The sequence below is a fragment of the Eretmochelys imbricata genome, chromosome 7 (genome assembly GCF_965152235.1).
Source record: "Eretmochelys imbricata isolate rEreImb1 chromosome 7, rEreImb1.hap1, whole genome shotgun sequence".
Taxonomy (NCBI): domain Eukaryota; kingdom Metazoa; phylum Chordata; order Testudines; family Cheloniidae; genus Eretmochelys; species Eretmochelys imbricata.
The window spans coordinates 110,049,903-110,069,790 of NC_135578.1; the positions used below are offsets into that span (position 1 = coordinate 110,049,903).

Genomic DNA, 19,888 nt, shown 5'->3' on the forward strand with positions numbered 1-19,888 from the left:
AGAGAGAGAAGACAGAGGAATCACAGTGACCGTAATACGACCTACCGCCATGACTGGAAGAGAAACTAAGTATTGGACACAAAAGATTTATTGGAAGCAGGGTGTAAAGTGTGTAAGTTTAACAGTATCAAATATGAAAAAAGTAAGTTGGAGAAACCAACAGAATCAGAAGAAAATGAGGAGAGAGAAAATAACAGCTTCCGAAATCCAGGAAAACAGAAGTGGGCTTAAAGCTCTCTTGCTACACTGAGTGAACGTTTTGAATTGCTGTCTCATTTGACTTTTTGTATATGTGAAAATTTGGCCTTAATTAGTATGTACTAGTTACCTCCTTACCCTCCCAGTGTACTACTGCCAAGGTAAAGGATCTGTGCTCCTGGTATTGTGGTGTTTATATATGTAGCATCGAGAGGGTCATTAAGAAGATTGCCAGAATAGTGGATGTTGGTTCCTTATTAATTACAGGATTCTTAAGTAATTTCTTTAGTGGTTAGTAAATAGCCATGCTTGTTCAGACTGGATTGTTGGTTGTCTTGGGCTGCTAGGTAATAAGATTTTTTCCTAGTTTGTCTTGAACCTTTCTGTCTCCTAGTCTTTATGTTTTGAGAAGGCTGCTGGAGTGTAGTAGAGCAGTACAAATAATAAATACCACCTACAAAATCAAGATAACCAAAAGCTTGTGTGGGAGGAGCAAAAGCCCATGATAAGGACTCTCAGAAATGTATGAGAAAAGGAAACAAAAATTGTTTTGATGGGAGGCACACTCAGAGAGGGAAGGAGGAGTAAGGAAAAAATAAGATGATATAAGCAAAGGCATCGTCTTCAGAATCTTTGAAGGTGAGGGCAAGAATTTTGAATCTGAAGCAGAAGGCAGTAGGACTTCCCTTGAAGTTGAGCCTTGGTATGAAGTCTGTTTATATAAGACTGTAAGAATAGAAGTAATACTTGGTTATTAAATAAAAGTCCCTGTTCATGCATATTACTGGCCATTTTCCTAGTTTGTGCAGGCTTTCTAAGCTCATGGCATCCTGTCAACTGCAACATTTATTGTGGTTAAAAGTACTGTAAGCAAAACCAAAATAGCAAGTTTTATAACCTTTTATAATACACTACAATATAAAAATTGGCAACAGTATAATGGAATTTAATAATTCAGGCCCAATATGCTGCTATCTGAAAACGTAATTTTATTTTCCAAATCCTTTTCCTATTATGTACATTGTTTCTCTGTTTGCTGCACACAACCTTGTACTTTAAAAACAGATTCTAATAAGAGATATTCACTTTCTTTCAGAATTGATTGTTCACAATGAACTCTTCACAAGATTTGTTATTACTAAGGTTTATTCTTATCAGTATTAAAAAAAATTACATATTTGACTCAGAATAAAAATTCAGAAATTGAGTCTTTTTCTCTCATGGAAATTTCATTATAACTAAAATGTAAGATACAGTCTCCAAAGTCACCAAAATAACCTTGTATTCACCATAAAAATCAAATGTGTGTTTTTGTACCAAGAAGAAGAAAGGTCTGAGCCTATTGTCCTCATGCTAGCAAAACTCCACTGAAATCATTGAGAATTTTGCGTGAGTAAATAGTTCAGGATCAGGCTCCATTGGCCTAGTCTTGTACCAGTGGATCAATGCGACCCTTGCTGTTGACTTCAGTGGGTGCAGGATCAAGTACCGTATGTCCTTTTATTATTTTCCAAGGGACTTTTTGTTTTGTTTGTTTCATTTTCGCAACTGAACTAGTTTTTTAGTATGCAGATCTTTAAAGTCTTTGAATGCAAGTTGCGCATACTCTGAAGGCAACATGCAAGTTGTAAACATTCTATAATGAAACTCCTTCAGGCTTTTATGAATGTCAAAATAGTTTGCTGTATGTGTGCCAACAACAGGTGATACCGATAGTGACACACATCAGTTAACTTTCAGAGTGGTAGCCATGTTAGTCGGTATCAGCAAAAAATCCAAAGAGTACTTGTGGCATCTTAGAGACTAACGAATTTATTTGGGCATAAGCTTTTCTGGGCTAAAACACACTTCTTCGGATGCATGCATTAGTTAACTTGTGATAATGATTTCAGTAGTTGGCTTACGTTAAACAGTAAAAGATCCACACGCAGATATACTAACATTTCTGTTTTTAAACCTTAAATGTGTGTTTTGACATTTGTTACAAAACAAGATAATAAACATCAGATGTCAGTCTAAAATTACAGTAATGTTCTGATCCCTAAATGAAAACATATGCAAATTCAGGAATATCCTTGCAAGAATATTGTCAAAGATACAATATTCCTGTCTGAGATTTATTGGGGGGGGGGGGGGGGAATGCTTAATCACTGCTGAGGTTGTACTTCTTAAATTTGGAAAAACTGACTTAGTTTGTATAATTTTTTGTTTCCTGGTCTTTCTTGCCAGAATTTACTTCTCCCCTTCCAGAGTGCTCCAACAACAACCAGACCCACAATCCCATGTGAAATTTTGGCCTGTCCAGTAAATGGTGTAGAAGAGGGAGCTTTCACTGCCTCAGCTTTTGCTTGTCTGAGAAGCTGGATCTGCTTTAATTAATAATGTACAATTTAAGTCCAGTGATACACCATATACAACCCTTATGTTCTATGTGTGTGGATTTTTTTTTGTTTCTTTGTTCATGTTTTTGTTTAAATACAGACAGTAGAACATATGGAGTCTGAGCAAGCTTTCTTTTAAAGGTGACCTTTCAAAGGGCTTTGGGGAGTTGTTTTTTTCACTTCTTCTTTTACTACTTTATGATGTACAAAGGACTGGTATATGTGTGTGTATGTGTTTTCTGTTTACATTAGAACTTTAGGTTTTGTCTACCTTGTTTTTCCGTTAAAGAGTCGGACTAACTAGTTAGGTTTGTGGCATTACTGATACCAAAGAGGGTGCAGTTGGCTTAACTGAAAAGAGAAATATTTTTCTTCACTGTTTACACTTCTTTGTTTGCTTTTTGTTTAACATATATGCAAATTAAATGCCTAACAATTAGAAGGAAGAGTATCCTTATTAGAAATGTAATTCTCCTACCCCTTTTGTGAAGGGATGAAAAAATTCTCAATCCTCTTATCTGGGCCTTCAAATGTATACTTAGTAAAAATAAGGAAGACAAGACTTGATACTGGCAATGTATAAAACTTTTTGGACCTTCTTTATACATCATGAAGAAGCAAAAAAAAAAAAAAGACAATGTCCCTTCTTCTCCCTTTTTATTTTTTCGTTGACAGGTCACCTTTTGAAGGACATTCTCAACTCAGAATTCATATTTCTGGATCTGAAACCTTTTTATTTACTTAAGCCATCACTTGTTTAAAGGGTATTGAACTAGTTTTCTCTTCTCTTTCAGCCTATTTACTTTGAGTATTTGATAGTACTGTGTGCATAATCATTTTCTTATCTGTGTTGATAGTAAGTGTCACTTCCTACTCTCCTGTTTTAACTTCGTAACATTATGCTAATCTACTGTTGTGGGAATACATATGCATGTGTTTTTTCCAGACAGTGCAGGAGCTGTGGAGCTGTTGACACTTCACAGTTTAGCTGGATGTTGCTGTGGACTAACTCAGGGCTTGTCTACAGTGGCTGCAACTTTCTTGCTATGGGGTGTGGAAAAAACACCTCCCCAGTGCACCAGCGCTGGGAGTCACGCCCCTCATGGAGGTGTTTTTTTTCTTTTTTTTTTTTTAAAGCCGCAACTACACAAGCCACATTAAAGCGCTGCCGTGGCCATGCTCTCACATTGCCAGTGTAGATAAGCCCTCATTTTATATATATATATAAAATTGGTTTGTTAGGGAAATTGTTTTGGTCTTTCAGGAACCAACGTGTAACATCACCTCCTAGACACCTGCCAGAGCCAAGTAAATGAGCAGCTGGGTGGGTATCTGGGTGTCTGCTTCCTTGTACCCTTCATTGATCCATGGAGACAGCCTATTTCCCTCATTCATTCCTGTCTCTCTTCTCTGATGCTAGAGAATGAAGATTTCCCACACTCCCTTGATACCTTTCACATAGCTGTATGAGCAGTGGAAGCTGGAGGAAACCTCAAACCCCCTTAGGGCAAGGAGAAATGGAAGAAGAGATGTAGGAATATTTTCAGTCTGTGCCTGTTCCCCCTCTTGCAGGATTGGGGACTCTGTCCCCCCAAATTCTGCTCAGTACATGGGAAGTAGTTGTGGAAGAAACATGGGAGGAGATAATGACCTTCACTGAGTCCTGTGTACAGGTGGAGTAGATATAGAAAGTAGAGGGATTCTTCGCTCCACAGATGCCTCCAGGGGACTACGGCGCAAAACAGAGTAGGAATAGAGCATGCTTGGGGTCAGGTGGGCCCTTAATCCTTTTGACCAGGGAGCATCACTGGGCTGGTTTTAGGGGAAACGGGAAATGTTGGGGACCTCACTTTGTCTCCTCCATGAAGGGGTGGGGAGTCCATATGGTTCCAAAACCAGACAGGAGGGGGTAGATGTTAGTGCTACGGTGACCAGCAAAGAGGAGGAGCAAGCCCTTCATTGTGGGGGCATACCTAAGTGGGACCTGTTTACTCTATTTGTGTTCTTGCAACTACCGTTAAAGGCAGTTGGAGATGAACTTGCATAACTGATGGGATGTTTGGCCCTGAATTACGAGAGGTCCCAAAAGCAGTGTGTGAGCACTTCTCTGCTAGAGCCACCCACATAAACCTCAGCAGGGGAGCAAACAAATATTTACTGGCATATAAACTTAAGCAAAACCAAAACAAAAATGAGTTTTGGGTAGAACACTTGGCACACAATATACATTTATGTAGTACATTATTTACAAATAAAGGCTATTTTTGAAAAGTTCGCAATGTCCTTTAAATTGCAAAATAAAAATTATTTGGTTGTTTAACGCTAGATGCCAAGTTCAGCCTTGTTAAGCATATGAAACTCTACTGACGTCGGTGGGGTTTAGTACACTTGCACCAAGTCTGACTTTTCACTCGTCTCACATTCCAAGGCCAAAGTAATTTTTTAAAGCTTCCTTTTCAAGAATTTATATTGGAAAAATATAAATTTGGTCAATTTATTACATAGAAAATCTTAACCAAGAATTGCTTGAATAAAAATTTTCATAGTACTGGTGTTCAGTTTACAATATCAAGATTATTTTAACTTGTAAATAGCATGCAGCTTTATGACCTGTCTTCATAATGAAACATATCTCAACTTTCTCTCTCTTTCGCTTCCTTTCTCTTTTAAGATGGTTTAGCCTAGAGTCCAAACAAGGGAAAAGAACTAAAGACAGAGGAGAAATAAAGGTCAATATTCAGTTTATGAGGAATAATATGACAGCAAGCATGTTTGATCTGTCAATGAAGGACAAAACAAAATCCCCCTTTGCTAAACTGAAAGACAAAATGAAGGGTCGAAAGAATGATGGGACACTTTCGGATACATCCTCTGCAATCATTCTGAGTACTCACATACCTGATATGAACATTGACATCTCCAGTAATGAAATACAAATAAAATCAAAACCTAAAAAACCTTTCCTTTTGGGACCTCAGCGATTATCTTCAGCTCATTCAATGTCTGATTTAACTGGATCACATGTCTCTTCAGAAAAAATGAAATCCAGCACAATTGGCCATACCAACCTTTTCAGAAGTCAGTTAGAATCTTTTAGTTCTGTCGATGAAAGTGGTAAGTAAAACATGTTTTTCTTCATCTTAGTCATTATGATTGTAGTCTCATTGCTATCAGTGTGAAAACATTTAAGTATCTGTTGAGTTTAGTGCATGCTTTAAATTCCAGACAAAGAAGTTTAGAATTATTTCTCTGTATGGTAGGTTAATTCATAGAAGTCTTGCCTTTTTGTTTAGATCAGTAAATGATGCGTATTTCCTGTTTAAATGTTGTTGCCAAGAAACAGGGAATAACTAGCTTCTGTGACTTGTTTCATTGCCCATTTTTTCCTAAGTTTAAAGTATACAGTAATAACATGACATTTTATGTAGCAATCCAATACAAAAAATAGTTTAACTAGTTAGAAATGTTTAAGAAAAAAATGAATCTGATCATATTTTTTAGAATGTCTAGAAACTATCACCAGAGTAACTCTAATGTAGATGAAGAATTGAAAATGTTTTCAGTTGTGCAAAATTTCTTGCAGAACAATATGTTTGTCATTTTCTAAAACTTCAAACTAGTCACAGCCACCTCATGTGTACAACCTAATTTTCATATCAGTGGTTCTCAAACTTTAGCAACCTGAGGACTCCCACTGTGATTTAAAAATTTTTGCAGACCTCCAAGTCGGCTTCTAATTTTCCCCGGGGGTGCTCAAGCCCTGCTTAGCTCCAGACCCCGCCCCCACTCCACCCCTTCCTCCAAGGCCCTGCCCCACCTCTTCCCTACCTTTGTCCTTCCTCTTCTTCACCTCTTCCCTCCCTTGAGCATGCCCCGTCCCCACTCTTCCTCCCTCCCAGCGCCTCCTGGATGCTGCTGATCAGCGGGCCAGTGGCCCCAGACATGAGTGACAGATCGCCCTGGAGTACGCTCACGGACCGCAGTTTGAGAACCACTGAGATAGAAAACAAGTGCTTATTGCAGAGCATATGGATTCCTTAAAAATTCCTTAACCACATACTGGGGACCACAACCGCTTTGCTTTTTTAAAAAATTCAGTAAAAATTGTCTTTTGAAATTAGAACCAATTGCAAAACTTCTAAACCTGAATTTAATAACATGAGCTCTCCACCGGTCATAAAGTGTGAGGTAATGTCTCACTGCTTATATACTAACAACAAAATTGTTTGCAGGAGGTCTAAAATCTCCACATAGGAGGACATTAAGTGCTGATACTTCTAAAATGAACCAGCTTGACAACACAGCTGATGAAAGTGAATCATCTAAAGCACAAAATGACCCCTTTACAAATGTGAGTGCTTCATTACCCCAAAAGTTCGCTACGCTGCCAAGACAGAAAAATCCATTTGAAGAAAGCCCTGCATCATGGGACCAAAACATAAGTCTGTTTTCCAGGCCTGTTGAAATCAAAAAAGAAATTAAAAAAGAGAAAAAGGAGAAAGTTAGCCTTTTTGAAAGAGTGACTGGAAAAAAAGATAGCAAGAAGTTGGATAAACTTAGCAACGGGGGATCAGACAGTTCCACTGACTTGAAATCCCCTAGTGCATTTGATGCAAGTCATAAGGAGAGTTTTGATTATGATTCACGTAATCCATTTACAACCAACTTCAAGCCCACAAGCATGTTGCCTACATCTAGGTAAGTTTTACTTTATTTGGACCTGATATCTTGAGCATGTTATATAAATGAAAATGTGTTTAAGTATATAATAAAGCATACAGATTATATACGTTTATACAACGGCTCATCCGTTTGTAAGTAAAAAGGATGAATTTCTCATATAGTTTGATCATTTTCTTTCCAGTGGTATACTTCTAAGGATCTTTTTGAAGTTACATTGTGTATTGCAAACATGAGCTGTGAGTGCTGTTGGGTTTTGAGTTTCTGAAGACATTATACATCTTCAGCATGGCTTTGTCTTTGAAGTCTTGGCTTTAGATGGAGGCTTGTTTACTACTGAATCTAAAAAGTGATCACTTTTTAGAAGTCACTAATTATTACAACACCTCTGTGTCTAAGATAAGATAGTTATTTCCTTTGCTAAGTAGAAGTATTGTGATATTTTAGATACAGAGTGCAAGTATTGATAAATTTTAATCTTATAATGGCATTTGCTACCTGGATCTAGAATAACGCCTAATTTCCCCTAGTTTATCGTCACATTACACGTCGCATTTATAATGCAAATTTCATTCCATTAATTCCGTAGAGCCAGAAGTATAAAAGTTAGTTGTCTTTACTATATGATGAATATTGTAAGAAAATATCCATCATGTAATAGATTTAAATGAAAAATTTTACTTTTTACACATTCCAATATTATAGTCATATCAAAAACTTTGTGTATTCTCCCTGTGTTGACATATATTATGTGCAAATAATATTTTCCTTTGAATTAGAAACTTTTACTTATGAAACATATATATGTAATAACTTCACAATTTAACTTTATTTTTACAAATTTTAATTGGAATGTAAGTAAAATAGAATGTTTAATGTACATGTGGTATTAGTGATATGGTACAAAATGTCTAAATGTATACGTTTATAGATACAGCATAAGTTAGGCTGAAAAAGTCCGCTTTAATATATGCATGTTCAATATTCGGATAAAATGTACATACTGAGAATTTGGATTTTGAGCTGCTTTTTGCTTAATTTCTATTTTCCTCATTCTCCACATTTTAATCTCTTTGTGGAAGGGACCTTGTTTCCTTACTCATCAAGTACCTAGCATATTTCTGATACTACGTAATAACAGTTTTTAGTCTGAAGTCTTCCTCCAGTTCTCCCCACCTTAGTACACTCAGAAATATCTGGGTAAATTTCCCAACTAGAGGTTTAAAAGGCAAGGTAATGTAAATTACAGACAAATGCTCTTGTCTTGCTTAAATTACAAAGAAACCATATACCTGGCCTCATGCAGCATGTGTCTGAAGATTATCTGATAGAACCTCAAGGCTGAAATATAAATTCTTTGTCATTTACGAAGTTTAAATGGAGAATGTATGAAGAACATAAAACTATTGTGAAGGTACTTTGGTAGGATAGGGTCTATTTTTCAGGCATCAGGATGGCTGACAATTAAGCTTTTAATGTTGAAGGAAGTGTATCTCCTTTTTGAATCTGGGACTTAGGGTTTGAGGTGGTGGCTTTAGTTTTGGTATTGACCATAGCTGACTAGAGATTGGGATGATGCAAGTTTTTTGTCTGGGTCAAGTGAATCTGAAAGACAGGCAATTTTTTTTTTTGTCTGACTTATTATCTAAGCTACCTGGAGCACGCATACTCGAAGGTAATTAGGTGGCTAACTTCCACACACACATACATACATGAACTCTTGGTGGGCCTACCATGCCTCTTGAAGTTAATGCGAGTCTTTCTATTGACTTCAGTGAGTTTTATATCAGACTCCAAGTTAATCCTAATTAATTTAGTTTGGCGTTTTTTGATTAAACAGTAATAATTTGAGGAATAGCATTTCCTGGTAATATAGATAATTATTGGCTAGATGAATTCCTGGAAGGAGGCTTTTGTTCATCACCTAGCCAATCCACTAATTGCCCACCTTATTGATTATCCTTACTATTATAAAACAATACATTATGAAAATAAAAAGTAATTGTGTTTGCCACTTCAGAAGTGGAGAGAGATGTGAGTAGTTTGCTTACAGGACCTATTTGTTCCTAACAGTTAGATGGATGCAGTAGGGAAAGCAGGATTTCATTTTCATTGGTCTGGTTAGCTTAATAAGGGTTAACCTGCTGTTAGAGAATTACAATAAAATCAGCAAGAGTAAGAGATGTTGGAAATATGGAGATATAGGAACTCATAATTTCTGATAATCTCCACTCTGGCAAGAGCTCGTTCTCTACCCTTGAGCAAGTCATTTAACCTTTCTGCTTCAGTTTCCTTATTTGTAAAATGAGGATGATGCTTCTGTACCCCTTAAAAATTTTGTGAGGATGATATTACAGTTGATTAAAGGCTTTGAAGATGTAACGTATTGTGTAAATGGCAAGGATTATTTTCTTCCTCTTTTATTGTCTGGTGTAAATGAGTATTAGACACTTCTGTGCTAACTTCTTGATGTTTGAAATAAGTTATGGGCTTACAGTAAAAGAAAACGCACTTTTTGTAAATGTTTATAAATCCATTAGTTCCAAGGCATTTACACCATGCAGCCAATGAGCAGTCACTAAGCATACAATATATGCTAGTATTCCTAGTCATCCTTTAACAGTAATAGGATTTGTCTTCATAATTCCTAATCCACTGCTTTGAAACTTTTGCCCTATATATTATATTGCATTCATTATTGTAATTGCTCCCATTAATTGATAGAGCTCTCAGGAGGTTAATCTGTGGATACCAGCCATGTTGTCTTTATACCGAACACACCTAAATAAATAGATATTTGTCTTCGAAAAATAAAAATCCTTCATAAAATGACCAAACCTTTGTGCATCTTTTCTCTAAAATTGTTTGTTTAAAAAAATAAAACTGATGTGAAAATTTCTCAATTTACACCATTTGACAGGTGCTAAAAGAAAAGCATCTTTAATTCTAATGTGTTGTTAGGACCTCTTTAGAGAGATTGTACAAGTTATTAACAAGGTCCTCTGAGACAGAAGACGGGTAATTAACAAGACCTACAGAAGGAGTTTAGGTAATTAATGAGCTTCTGGGTACTGGACAGGGGGTAACAAATAGTCCAATAGTTAAAGCTGACAGGTTGTTACTAGTATGATCAAATGGCAGATTTAGGAAAGTGATGTATGTGATAGATGTATGTGAACTTTCGAAGAATGATTTAAAAATAACCCTTTAGATTATATTTCTATGACAGAGTAGTCGTCATAACGGCAATTCTACACTTAAACAGTGTAGGAGCTAGTTAAGATTGAAATTTCATTATAGAATATCAAATGGATGTAGCACCCCAAAAGGGAAATGACATACTAAGTGCCATGTATCTATAATCATTGTCTGTTTTTGAAAAAAGTCAGTTGAACAACTGACTAAACTTTCTGTGAACTAGATGTTCCAGAAGCTGAGCAGACTTAGATTGAGTTAAATGCCTTTATAGTAAATAAGAAGAGCTTTCTCTCCTCACATATCTGAGTTCTGATGAAACCACTCAGAAAAAATAAGAGAAAATTTGGTTACTTTCTTGATTTCTGGTTTCTTATAAAATACTTCTTATGTTGTGTATTTTAAGGAAAGAGGAAGGGAAATGGAGAAGTGGAGAAGGAGGGATTCTTCAAATATGCATTTAGATATACACCTCTACCTCGATATAATGTGACCTGATATAACATGAATTCAGATATAATTCAGTAAAGCAGCGCTCGGGGGGGGGGGGGGGGCCTGCGGCTGTGCACTCCGGTGGATCAAAGGAAGTTCGATGTAACCCGGTTTCACCTATAACATGGTACGTTTTTTTTGGCTCCCGAGGACAGCGTTATATCGGGGTAGAGGTGTACCAACCTGTTGGCCATCCACACAGTTTTGGAAGAAAAATACTATCAATTTGGTCAAAGAATGTTAATGTGGAAAGGTCACAATAGCGTACGGGGGGTGGAAATTTACCCATCCTTTGTGTTGATTCCAAAAGAGAATTTATAGTGCTTAAAATATAGGCGTTATTCCCATACTAACTTTGTCACCTCTTATGTGTATTACATTAATACTGTAATATTAACATCTTTACATACAATTGTGTTTGTAAGAAATATTTACAAAATTCTTATAGAAATAGATTTCAATTTGAATATATAGCATAACAACAAATACAAATAAAACCTGCATTCCTTCTATCCTGTAATCTATAGAGACAACTTACTGTGTTTTTAAATGTTCTTTTGCTACTTCAAACACACCTAAAAGTTGCATTTAAAAAAAAATAAGGCTTTTATTTACTCTGTTTTGCTTATCTTTCTTGTTTTGAGAACCGTTCCTAGATTTGACAGTTTGTCTCTTCAGTGAATCTCAATGGTTGTGCATCTCGTCATGCTTAACAGTCAGCCCTGGCTGTTGCTGGGTGTCTGCTGTTAGTAATGATGATGATAACTTCCTCTTTACAAATACTTCAACTAATTGTGAAAGTCTGAAATAACACAGATTTTTGCATTGCTCCTGTCTTCCTGACCTCTCATCACTGTATTCTCACCAAACAGCTCTTGCCGTCTCTTCATTTTCAGATGCTATTTCACAGAACATAACGTTTGAGAGTCAGATGGCACAAAAATTGCAGGAATTTTGAGAGCATCAAAGTGACCAGAACATACCAACTGAGAACAAAGAGCAGCACACAGTATATTTTCAGGCTTTAAAATTTCATTAAAGTTTAGTATGTGTCACTGTTACTTCTCAATTTCGCCCTTAAGCATGATGCACTGGGGCTCTCTTTCTGCAATAAGCTCCATGTGAGTGGACCCCTGCTCTTGCACAGAGCCCATTACAGGAACGGTGCAACGGAGTGCAATGTTGTAACTTTTAAAAGGAATAAGCAATGCATCTCTCTTCTTAGCTACTTTCCTTCATACACTTTGTTTTGGAGATCCTGCTTCCAGAAAACCCATTATTGTGCCTGCTGCAGTAATGAAGTCTCTCAACGTATTTGTGTTTTGTCAATCATTCATAAAGCATAGGTGTGTAGGCTACACTGTTTTGAATTTTTATTTCTTTTTCCTGACTTTGTAAAATTTCTTCTCTGTAAGCAGCTGCATACGTTGTTACTGTATTAACTTTAACTTGGATGGCATTTTGTTTATTTTCTTCACTTTCCTCTGCTGGTATTCACGAGATTATAGCTAAATTGCCACATTTCTAATTAAATTAGATTACTGGTTTGATCGCCTAACCTACTGAGAATATTATGAAAATGATAGAATGAGTATTCTATCAGTGTATTGTATTTAATATGAACTGTGAATTCAGTACGCAAGGCACCAGTCCGACCTTTTTCTGAAGCACAGAACAAGTACAGTGCTTGCAGGAGCAGTACAGAATTTCCACCCTGCCAGTGTGCTTAATCTCTGATGTGGAAGGATCATCTCTTGTAATGAGAAAGTAGTTACATCTTCATGTCTCTGTCTTGACATTTGAGCTAAACCTGCCAGCTGTGATTTTGGTTTTGTGACGTGCACACAAATGAACTCTGAACAGGGCTGAAACCACCAACCCCCAGGCCATTACAAAGCAACTTTTCCATGATTGAGTCACTACCTACGCTGGACTGGAACAGTGATAGACTCTTACGGGATATTCTATTAACAGTTTGAATTGGTTTTGACTTGAGTAAACGAATCAGATATCTCTGATTAGAATACCTATTTTATAAATACTGATGGTGCTTAAAGTTCATGTTACTAAATAATTACAAGATTTTTACAAGCGTTTACAGTCTTGTAAATGCATATTAAGGCATATAAAATCCTTTGAAATTCAGTTCCTGCGCATATATAGTAGACTCCACTCAAAGCAGACTGCATTGGCTATTCAAGTCTTTAAAAAATTGTAATTGCTTTAGATTATTTTCTCAAATTTCATTTATTCAAGTGAAGTTGTTTTTTCTTTTTTAATTTAAACCAATGCATAAAGAATCTAAAACTGATAAACTTCCCTTTTTTTCTCACTGATGTAAAAATAAATTAATAATAGAACTAGTTCTGAAGTCTTTAGAAATAGTTCTTGACCTTGAGACTTTAAATACCTAATTTCAATCTGGAGTGAATTTTTCGAGCTGAGTTATAGATCCCTGAATTTGTGCCTTATAGTTCAAGTGCTTACACAACCTAAACTAGAATGACCTGAATGATCCATAGTACATCTCTTGAGGATGAAACATCATTAATCATTCAGGTAGAGCACCATCTGTTCAAAACTAGATTTCTTAGCTTGGTATAAAAATGCCTAATAAAAAGAAAAATATTTAAATGCTTAGAAATATTCCTTTTTTATTTAAGGTTATTGTCATTAGCCAATTTTGTTTATAGAAACTGCAATAAAATTCAGTCTGGCATAAAGTGCAAAATCACTGCAGCTTTATATTTGAGGTTCAAATAGTCTTTTAATCCCTGTGCAATTATTGCACTTGCAAGTTTAATAGTAATCTGGAAATAGTGGTGCTTACATCTAGTGGTTGTATTCAAAGTGCTAGTTCACTTATTTCAAGGTACTTATATTTGAAACTGCCTCTAAGGGCTTGTCTACCCTTAAAAGCTACAGCGGTGCATCTTCACCACTGTAGTGCTTCAGTATAGATGCCACCTATGCCAAAGGCAGAGGGGTTCTCCCATTGGCGTAGGTAATCCACCTTCCCAAGAGGTGATAGCTAGGTCAGCAGAAGAATTTTTTCTTCAACCTAGCATTGTATACCGCAAAGGTTAGGATGGCTTAACTACATCGCTCAGGGATGTGACATAGCTGGCTTAACCTAACTTTTTAGTGTAGACCAGGCCTGAGAGAGTTTAAACCATCATCCCAGCAGGGCCCCTGTGCATGGCCTACCACACTTGTTCTTCTCTCAGCACTTTCAGAAAGCCCCATTATGCGTCTCGGAATCTGCCTTCAACCCACTGTAGAACTGATTCTCCACTGCCATGTCGCTTCTGCTGCAATTTATACGTGTGCAAAGTGGGGGTAAAACTACCATTCTCGTTTGGCATTTTACACCAACTTTTTATTTTCTTTGCACACATGTAAATGGCTACAGAAGGTACACAGCAGTGGAGAATTATGTCCTTTATCTTTTGTTTATAAATATAACAAAGCGGCCTCCAGTAAGGTGTTCTAAAGTTATTATATTTCATGATTGCACTTTTTCAAAAGAAAAAAATGTAATTTCAAATCACATAAATTGTACTTTTAAAAGACGTATTGTTGCAGTTTACATTAATATTAATCCCAGATTAAAAAGGATTTGGTTGGAGTTTTCTAAATTACTAAGAAAAGTTTTTGACCTATATTTCACTTCCACCTCAGTCTGTTTTTCTCTCTGCCTCTATTGAGCAGGCACTGTTTTCTTTTATATATGAATAGGCAGGCTGCTTGTTGTGATAGACACTCAGTGTAACAATCTGATCCATTGTACTAAGCAACCGTCAGCTACGTCCAATATCTGAGAACAATTGCGGTTTATTGGTTAGAGTAACAAAGGGTCTAGGTTCCGTTATCCGATCTGTGGAGAATATTATTATGTGACCCAGGACAAGTCACAACCACTTTTCCACAGTTCACCAATCTTTAAAATTAATCTAACCCCTCGTTGAGAGGGTGACGTGGTCTAAGTTTTGCAAAGTTCTTTGGGTACTCTGCATAAAAATTTCTGCGTAAATGTAAAGTTTCATTATTAACGTTATTGGTATAGTTCTAAGGCCTTGTCTACACTTACAGCGCTGAAACGTCCTTCGCTCAGGGGTGTAAAAAACCACCCCCCTGAGTGATGCAAGTTTCAGCTCTGTACAGTGGCAGAGCTCTCTCCTAGCGCTGGAGGCGAGACTACACAGCCATGTTAAAGCGCTGCCGCCTAGCGCTGAACGTCGCCTCTGTAGACATACCCTAAATCAGTTATAAAGTAAGTGCTCTTCAGATATGAGGAAAAGGTTCCTGCCTTGAAGGGTTTACAGTCTAAGGCCCCAATTCTGCAATGAGCTCTCTGGGTACAAGGCTCCTTGAATCCACAGAGAGCCTCACACTGACTTTAATGGAGCTCCATAAGAATGCAGAAGTCTGCTCGTGCATAATTTATTGTAGAATCAGGGTCTGTATACACAACATGTAGATGGAGGATGAGATGCAACAAAAAGTGTCTTCCATCCAAGATTTGTTATTAACTCCTTAACTCGCAAATTCATAGAAATGTTAACAAAATAGAAGGATGGCAACAACCAATTCCTGGTATTATTTTTGCAACCTTGTGGGTCACATAAACTCCAGAAAGCCCTGAATGATTGCTTTGTGGCAGAACAATTTATATAGCAGTGAATCCCAAAACATTGTTCACCAGAATCTCATTGGGAAGTAGATGGCAATAATGTGCCCAATCCATCCTTCCAGAGCTGCCATATTGCACTGTAATTTCCCCTAGGAAGTGGTGTCTTCATTACTAGCTTGCTATGGCTAGTAATATTTGAAGGAAAGTTTGTGTCTGAATTTCATTAACTATATCATCTGCATTTATTCCTTTTTTCCCCCTAGAGTATGTTGGTGGTAGGATTATATTCATATATATTTTTATGAAAATAAATTTACAATTAATTTTAAGTTCATGAAACTTACTTTAAAAGAAAGAAAGAAACCTGAAAGGTGCATCACTTCTGAGTAAAGAAACATTCCACAGTCTAAAGATTTTGGATAGGAGTGATCTACTTCACCTTAAAAATACCCGTGTTAAGTAAAGTAAAAAAAGAATTGGTGTAACTTGCAAATTACCTATAAAATGGGCATTGTGTAACATATGATGAAAGCACTCACTGAACTGTGTTGATATTATATTAACCAAGAAGATTTTAATACTTTGAATAGTAAAGACTAATGTAAATACATACTTTATACTGAAAAGTTATACACAGTAGTGATTGTATAACTAATCTGAATAGTGAAAGATGATATCTAAAAAGCTCTTGCTCCTTAGGGGAAATATGATTTACATACAGTATGTTAGAAATGTTTGCCGCATACTCATCACAGTGTCAAAGTAAACTGCTCCAGCTGTAATATTTTTAAATTTGTTGTTGAGCAGTTTTTTATAAACATTGCTTTAATCTCTAGATATTTAGAAACCAAGTATTTAAACAGCCAATATGTCTAATGTTTTATTTGTTTACCATCATAAATCTTCAAGAACATAAGTCTCAATCATAAAACTGATCAGAGCAACTTAGAAAGGACTATTCAAGTAATGTACAACCACCAAACTACCTAACTCTTTCCAGGTGGCTGTATTGGAAGGAAAATTAGATATTTTATATCACTGTGATTAAATAAATGTATTTAACTGGTGGAAAAATCATACACACATGATAAATTAAGTATAAAATAATATATTTTTATGGTCGTGATGCAAACCAAGACAACCCATAAAATCATAACTATGGTAAGTCTGTCTATCTTAGCTTATGTCATTTTTTTTCTAGTCACTTTTTTTCATTGTGACAGGAGTTAAGGGGAGTTTCAGCTGTGACTTCAAATAAGTTAAAGTTGAAGTCAAAGTAATAAAAGCCAGGAAATTTCAAACAGGTTTTACTATTTAATAAAATTTAGATTCTAAAAAATAGTTCCAGGAAAATAAAGGGTCTGATTTAACCTGATAAAAATAACAGATATAAATAATATAACCCTTAGGAAGCTAGCTGATTCCCAGGTGAGTGACATGGGGGAATTGGCTATAATGACTATGCTAGGTAGAATTTTCTGTGCTTAGGAGGGAGCTTAGGTTTCTGGCATTTGGATGTTGGACAGGTCTCTTGATTGGAATATGTTTCTTCCTACACCATTTCACGGCAGCTGATTTTGCATCTATACTCTTCTCATTGGCCTGTTCTGCTGATTTGATTTACTTCCCTTTTGCTAAGTCATGACCCCTCTTCTGGAGAGTAGAACTGATAAAGGGATGTTTGCATTGAGAGACCAGGTATGGAACATTCATGGAAGCCAGCATGGCACCTGGGTGTAGAGTCTGACAATGTGGCTAGCAGTGGCAAATTGGGAAGAGAGCATGCTGTGGGCAGTGTGTGCGGTTGTTGGGGGTGGTTCTGGCAATCTGGAGTCATGGGAGGGGTGTGAAATGCCTTGATTCCTTTAGGGTGATGGACGAAATAGGAACTAGAAGAGCTTCCTTAATGTTGTGTGGATTAAGTGTCTACTTCTCACCATTGTGCTTAAATACTGTACATGTGGCATGTAGGACTTGTCTGAAACTCCTTCTACATCAAAAGTTTGCACAGCTCAGGGCAGTGACAACCATCATTTCAAACATCTCAATATTTTGTTGCTTTGATGATAAAAGCAAAGCCCTTTATTCTGTTTTAACAATCTTTTGTACTTTTCCCCTTTTATTAATTGTGATCTCTCCCCCGTAGGAAAAAACACACTTCATCATTTTTTCTCATTTGAGTGTCATCAGAATGCTTTGCATTATACATTCATAGAGAAAAATCTGGTCCCTGCCTCAAAGTTCTTACGTTTTAAGATCCTAATCCTGCAGACACTTATGTATGTGTCTAAGGTTACGTTTACCCTGCGCACCTTAGAGCGGCACAGCTGTGTTACTACAGCCGTGCTGCTGTAGGGTACACATTTAAGCTGCTCTTTGTCAGTGGGAGAGAGCCCTCCTGTCAGCAAAATAAAACCACCCCCAATGAGGGGCGGTAGCTTTGTCGGCGGGAGAGCTTCTCTTGCCAACAAAGCACTGTCTACACCGGCGCTTTTCGTCAATAAAACTTTTGTCGGTCGGGGGGATGGGTTTTTTTTTTTTCACACTCCGACCGAAAAAAGTTTTACCAACGACAGTGCAGTGTAGGCATAGCCTAACTTTACTCTCATAGATAATCCCATTAAAATTAACTGGAATAACACCATTCTGACACACAAATACTAAAGCCTTGTATACGGTTAAAAGCTTTTCCACTTTAACTATGCTGACATACTTAAAGTGGCAAAAAAACCCAACAAATCCTAGTGTAGATGCCATTATACCAGTATAAAAATATTTATGATAGTATAGTTTATTCTGGTTAATGAACCACAAATAGCATTACTGGTATAAAGTGCCTTATTCTAGTATAACTGTGTCTACAGTAGAGCTTTTACTGGGATAACTAAGCTAATTAAAAAAAAATCATCCCTTACTAACATAGTTCTGCCAGAAAAACTTGTTAAGTGTAGACTAGATCTTAAGTTGGTGGTATAATGTTTGTGGCAGATTGGTGGGTGGATTATCATTGAAAACACTTCAGAGGAGTAGTGTATTACACGGGAGGGATTTGAAAGAAGACGTGGAGGTTATTTTACTACACAGGATGGGAGTTAAAGGAGCTACATGGATCATGGTGCTAAAAAAGAGCAGAAGGAATAAATAAGCAGTGTTTAGTAGCAGCAGAAGTCAGCTGATCTACCAATTATCTCTTTCATTTTCTTAAGCGTCTTTGGGCCCAATGTCATCTTAATGAAGCTTATTTTAATATCTGTCTTAGTCATTTTGGATTATAATGGCAATTTTAAACTACACTTTACATACTATTCCTACTAAAATTAATAGATCATTTACATTAGGATCATGCATGCGCTGACTGAGCAATGGTACCCTGTCTTCTGGAACGGTTGTTTGTGGAGCTGCAAAATCCTGTTAAAATTGATTTTTACTTTGCATGTGAGCATGCCTTTCTAATAGCCAATACATACAAAATCCATTTTGTGAAATAGTAACCAGGCATACACATCACACAGTTTTGATGGTGATGACCTGTGAGCCCGAAAGAACCAATTTGACTTTTGGTTCCCAGGAGGAGTTGACAGAGCTGTTTAGTAAACTGAGCAAATTTAGTTTTGAAGTAAATGAGAAACAATAAATATAAAATACCACAATGCCAATTTTTACTGTCATTTTTGACAGTGGAACCACACTTTAAAAACAAACAGAAAAAAATGCTTCCAAGCTGTGAACATATTTTTGTCATGTTTCCACAGAAAAACTTCACTGCCAGTATATCAAACCCTGGGAAAAATAAGGATAGGACCGTAACTATTTTGGCTATGTTGTGTACTGCTACCATTAGAAGAACAGCAAAACTGATATACTTTGTTTTATCAGTCAGATATACATATTCTATAGAAACGTTGCATTGGTTACATCAGTGACTGCAGTTAAAAAATCAGAATGGCCTTGTGTAGTTAAGAAAATGTTGCTGAAGAGATGGAAAGGCTTATGATCAATACTGTATTTATATATAGTGTAAAGGAGTATGTCATTTTGTTTCTTTTTACATAATTATAGTCAAATAAAATAATAAATTTAAGTTAAGGGTGTGGCATTATGAAACAAAAGAAACAAAAAGAACCCAGTAACTTCAAATACACAACACATGCAGAGAAACCTATATTTGCAATTTTAAAGGTATTCTAGGGTTCTCAGTTAGTGAGTTATGAGTACAGCTGAGAGAGTCTGGAACTGCTCAGGCTCACCTCTGGTTGGAGGAGCTGGCAGGAAACCATGCTAGGCTCAATGAGACCATGGAGCTCCCAAG

General features: G+C 36.7%; 1 protein-coding gene across 1 annotated transcript in view; it reads left to right on the forward strand.

The window, feature by feature from the left end:
* RAB11FIP2 (RAB11 family interacting protein 2) overlaps positions 1-19,888 on the forward strand; it is a 41,983-nt gene that overhangs the window by 9,779 nt on the left and 12,316 nt on the right. The window contains exons 2-3 of the mRNA XM_077823059.1: positions 5,251-5,693; positions 6,812-7,277. Of these exons, the coding sequence (XP_077679185.1) occupies positions 5,251-5,693; positions 6,812-7,277 (909 nt within the window). The remainder of the gene's footprint in view (positions 1-5,250; positions 5,694-6,811; positions 7,278-19,888) is intronic.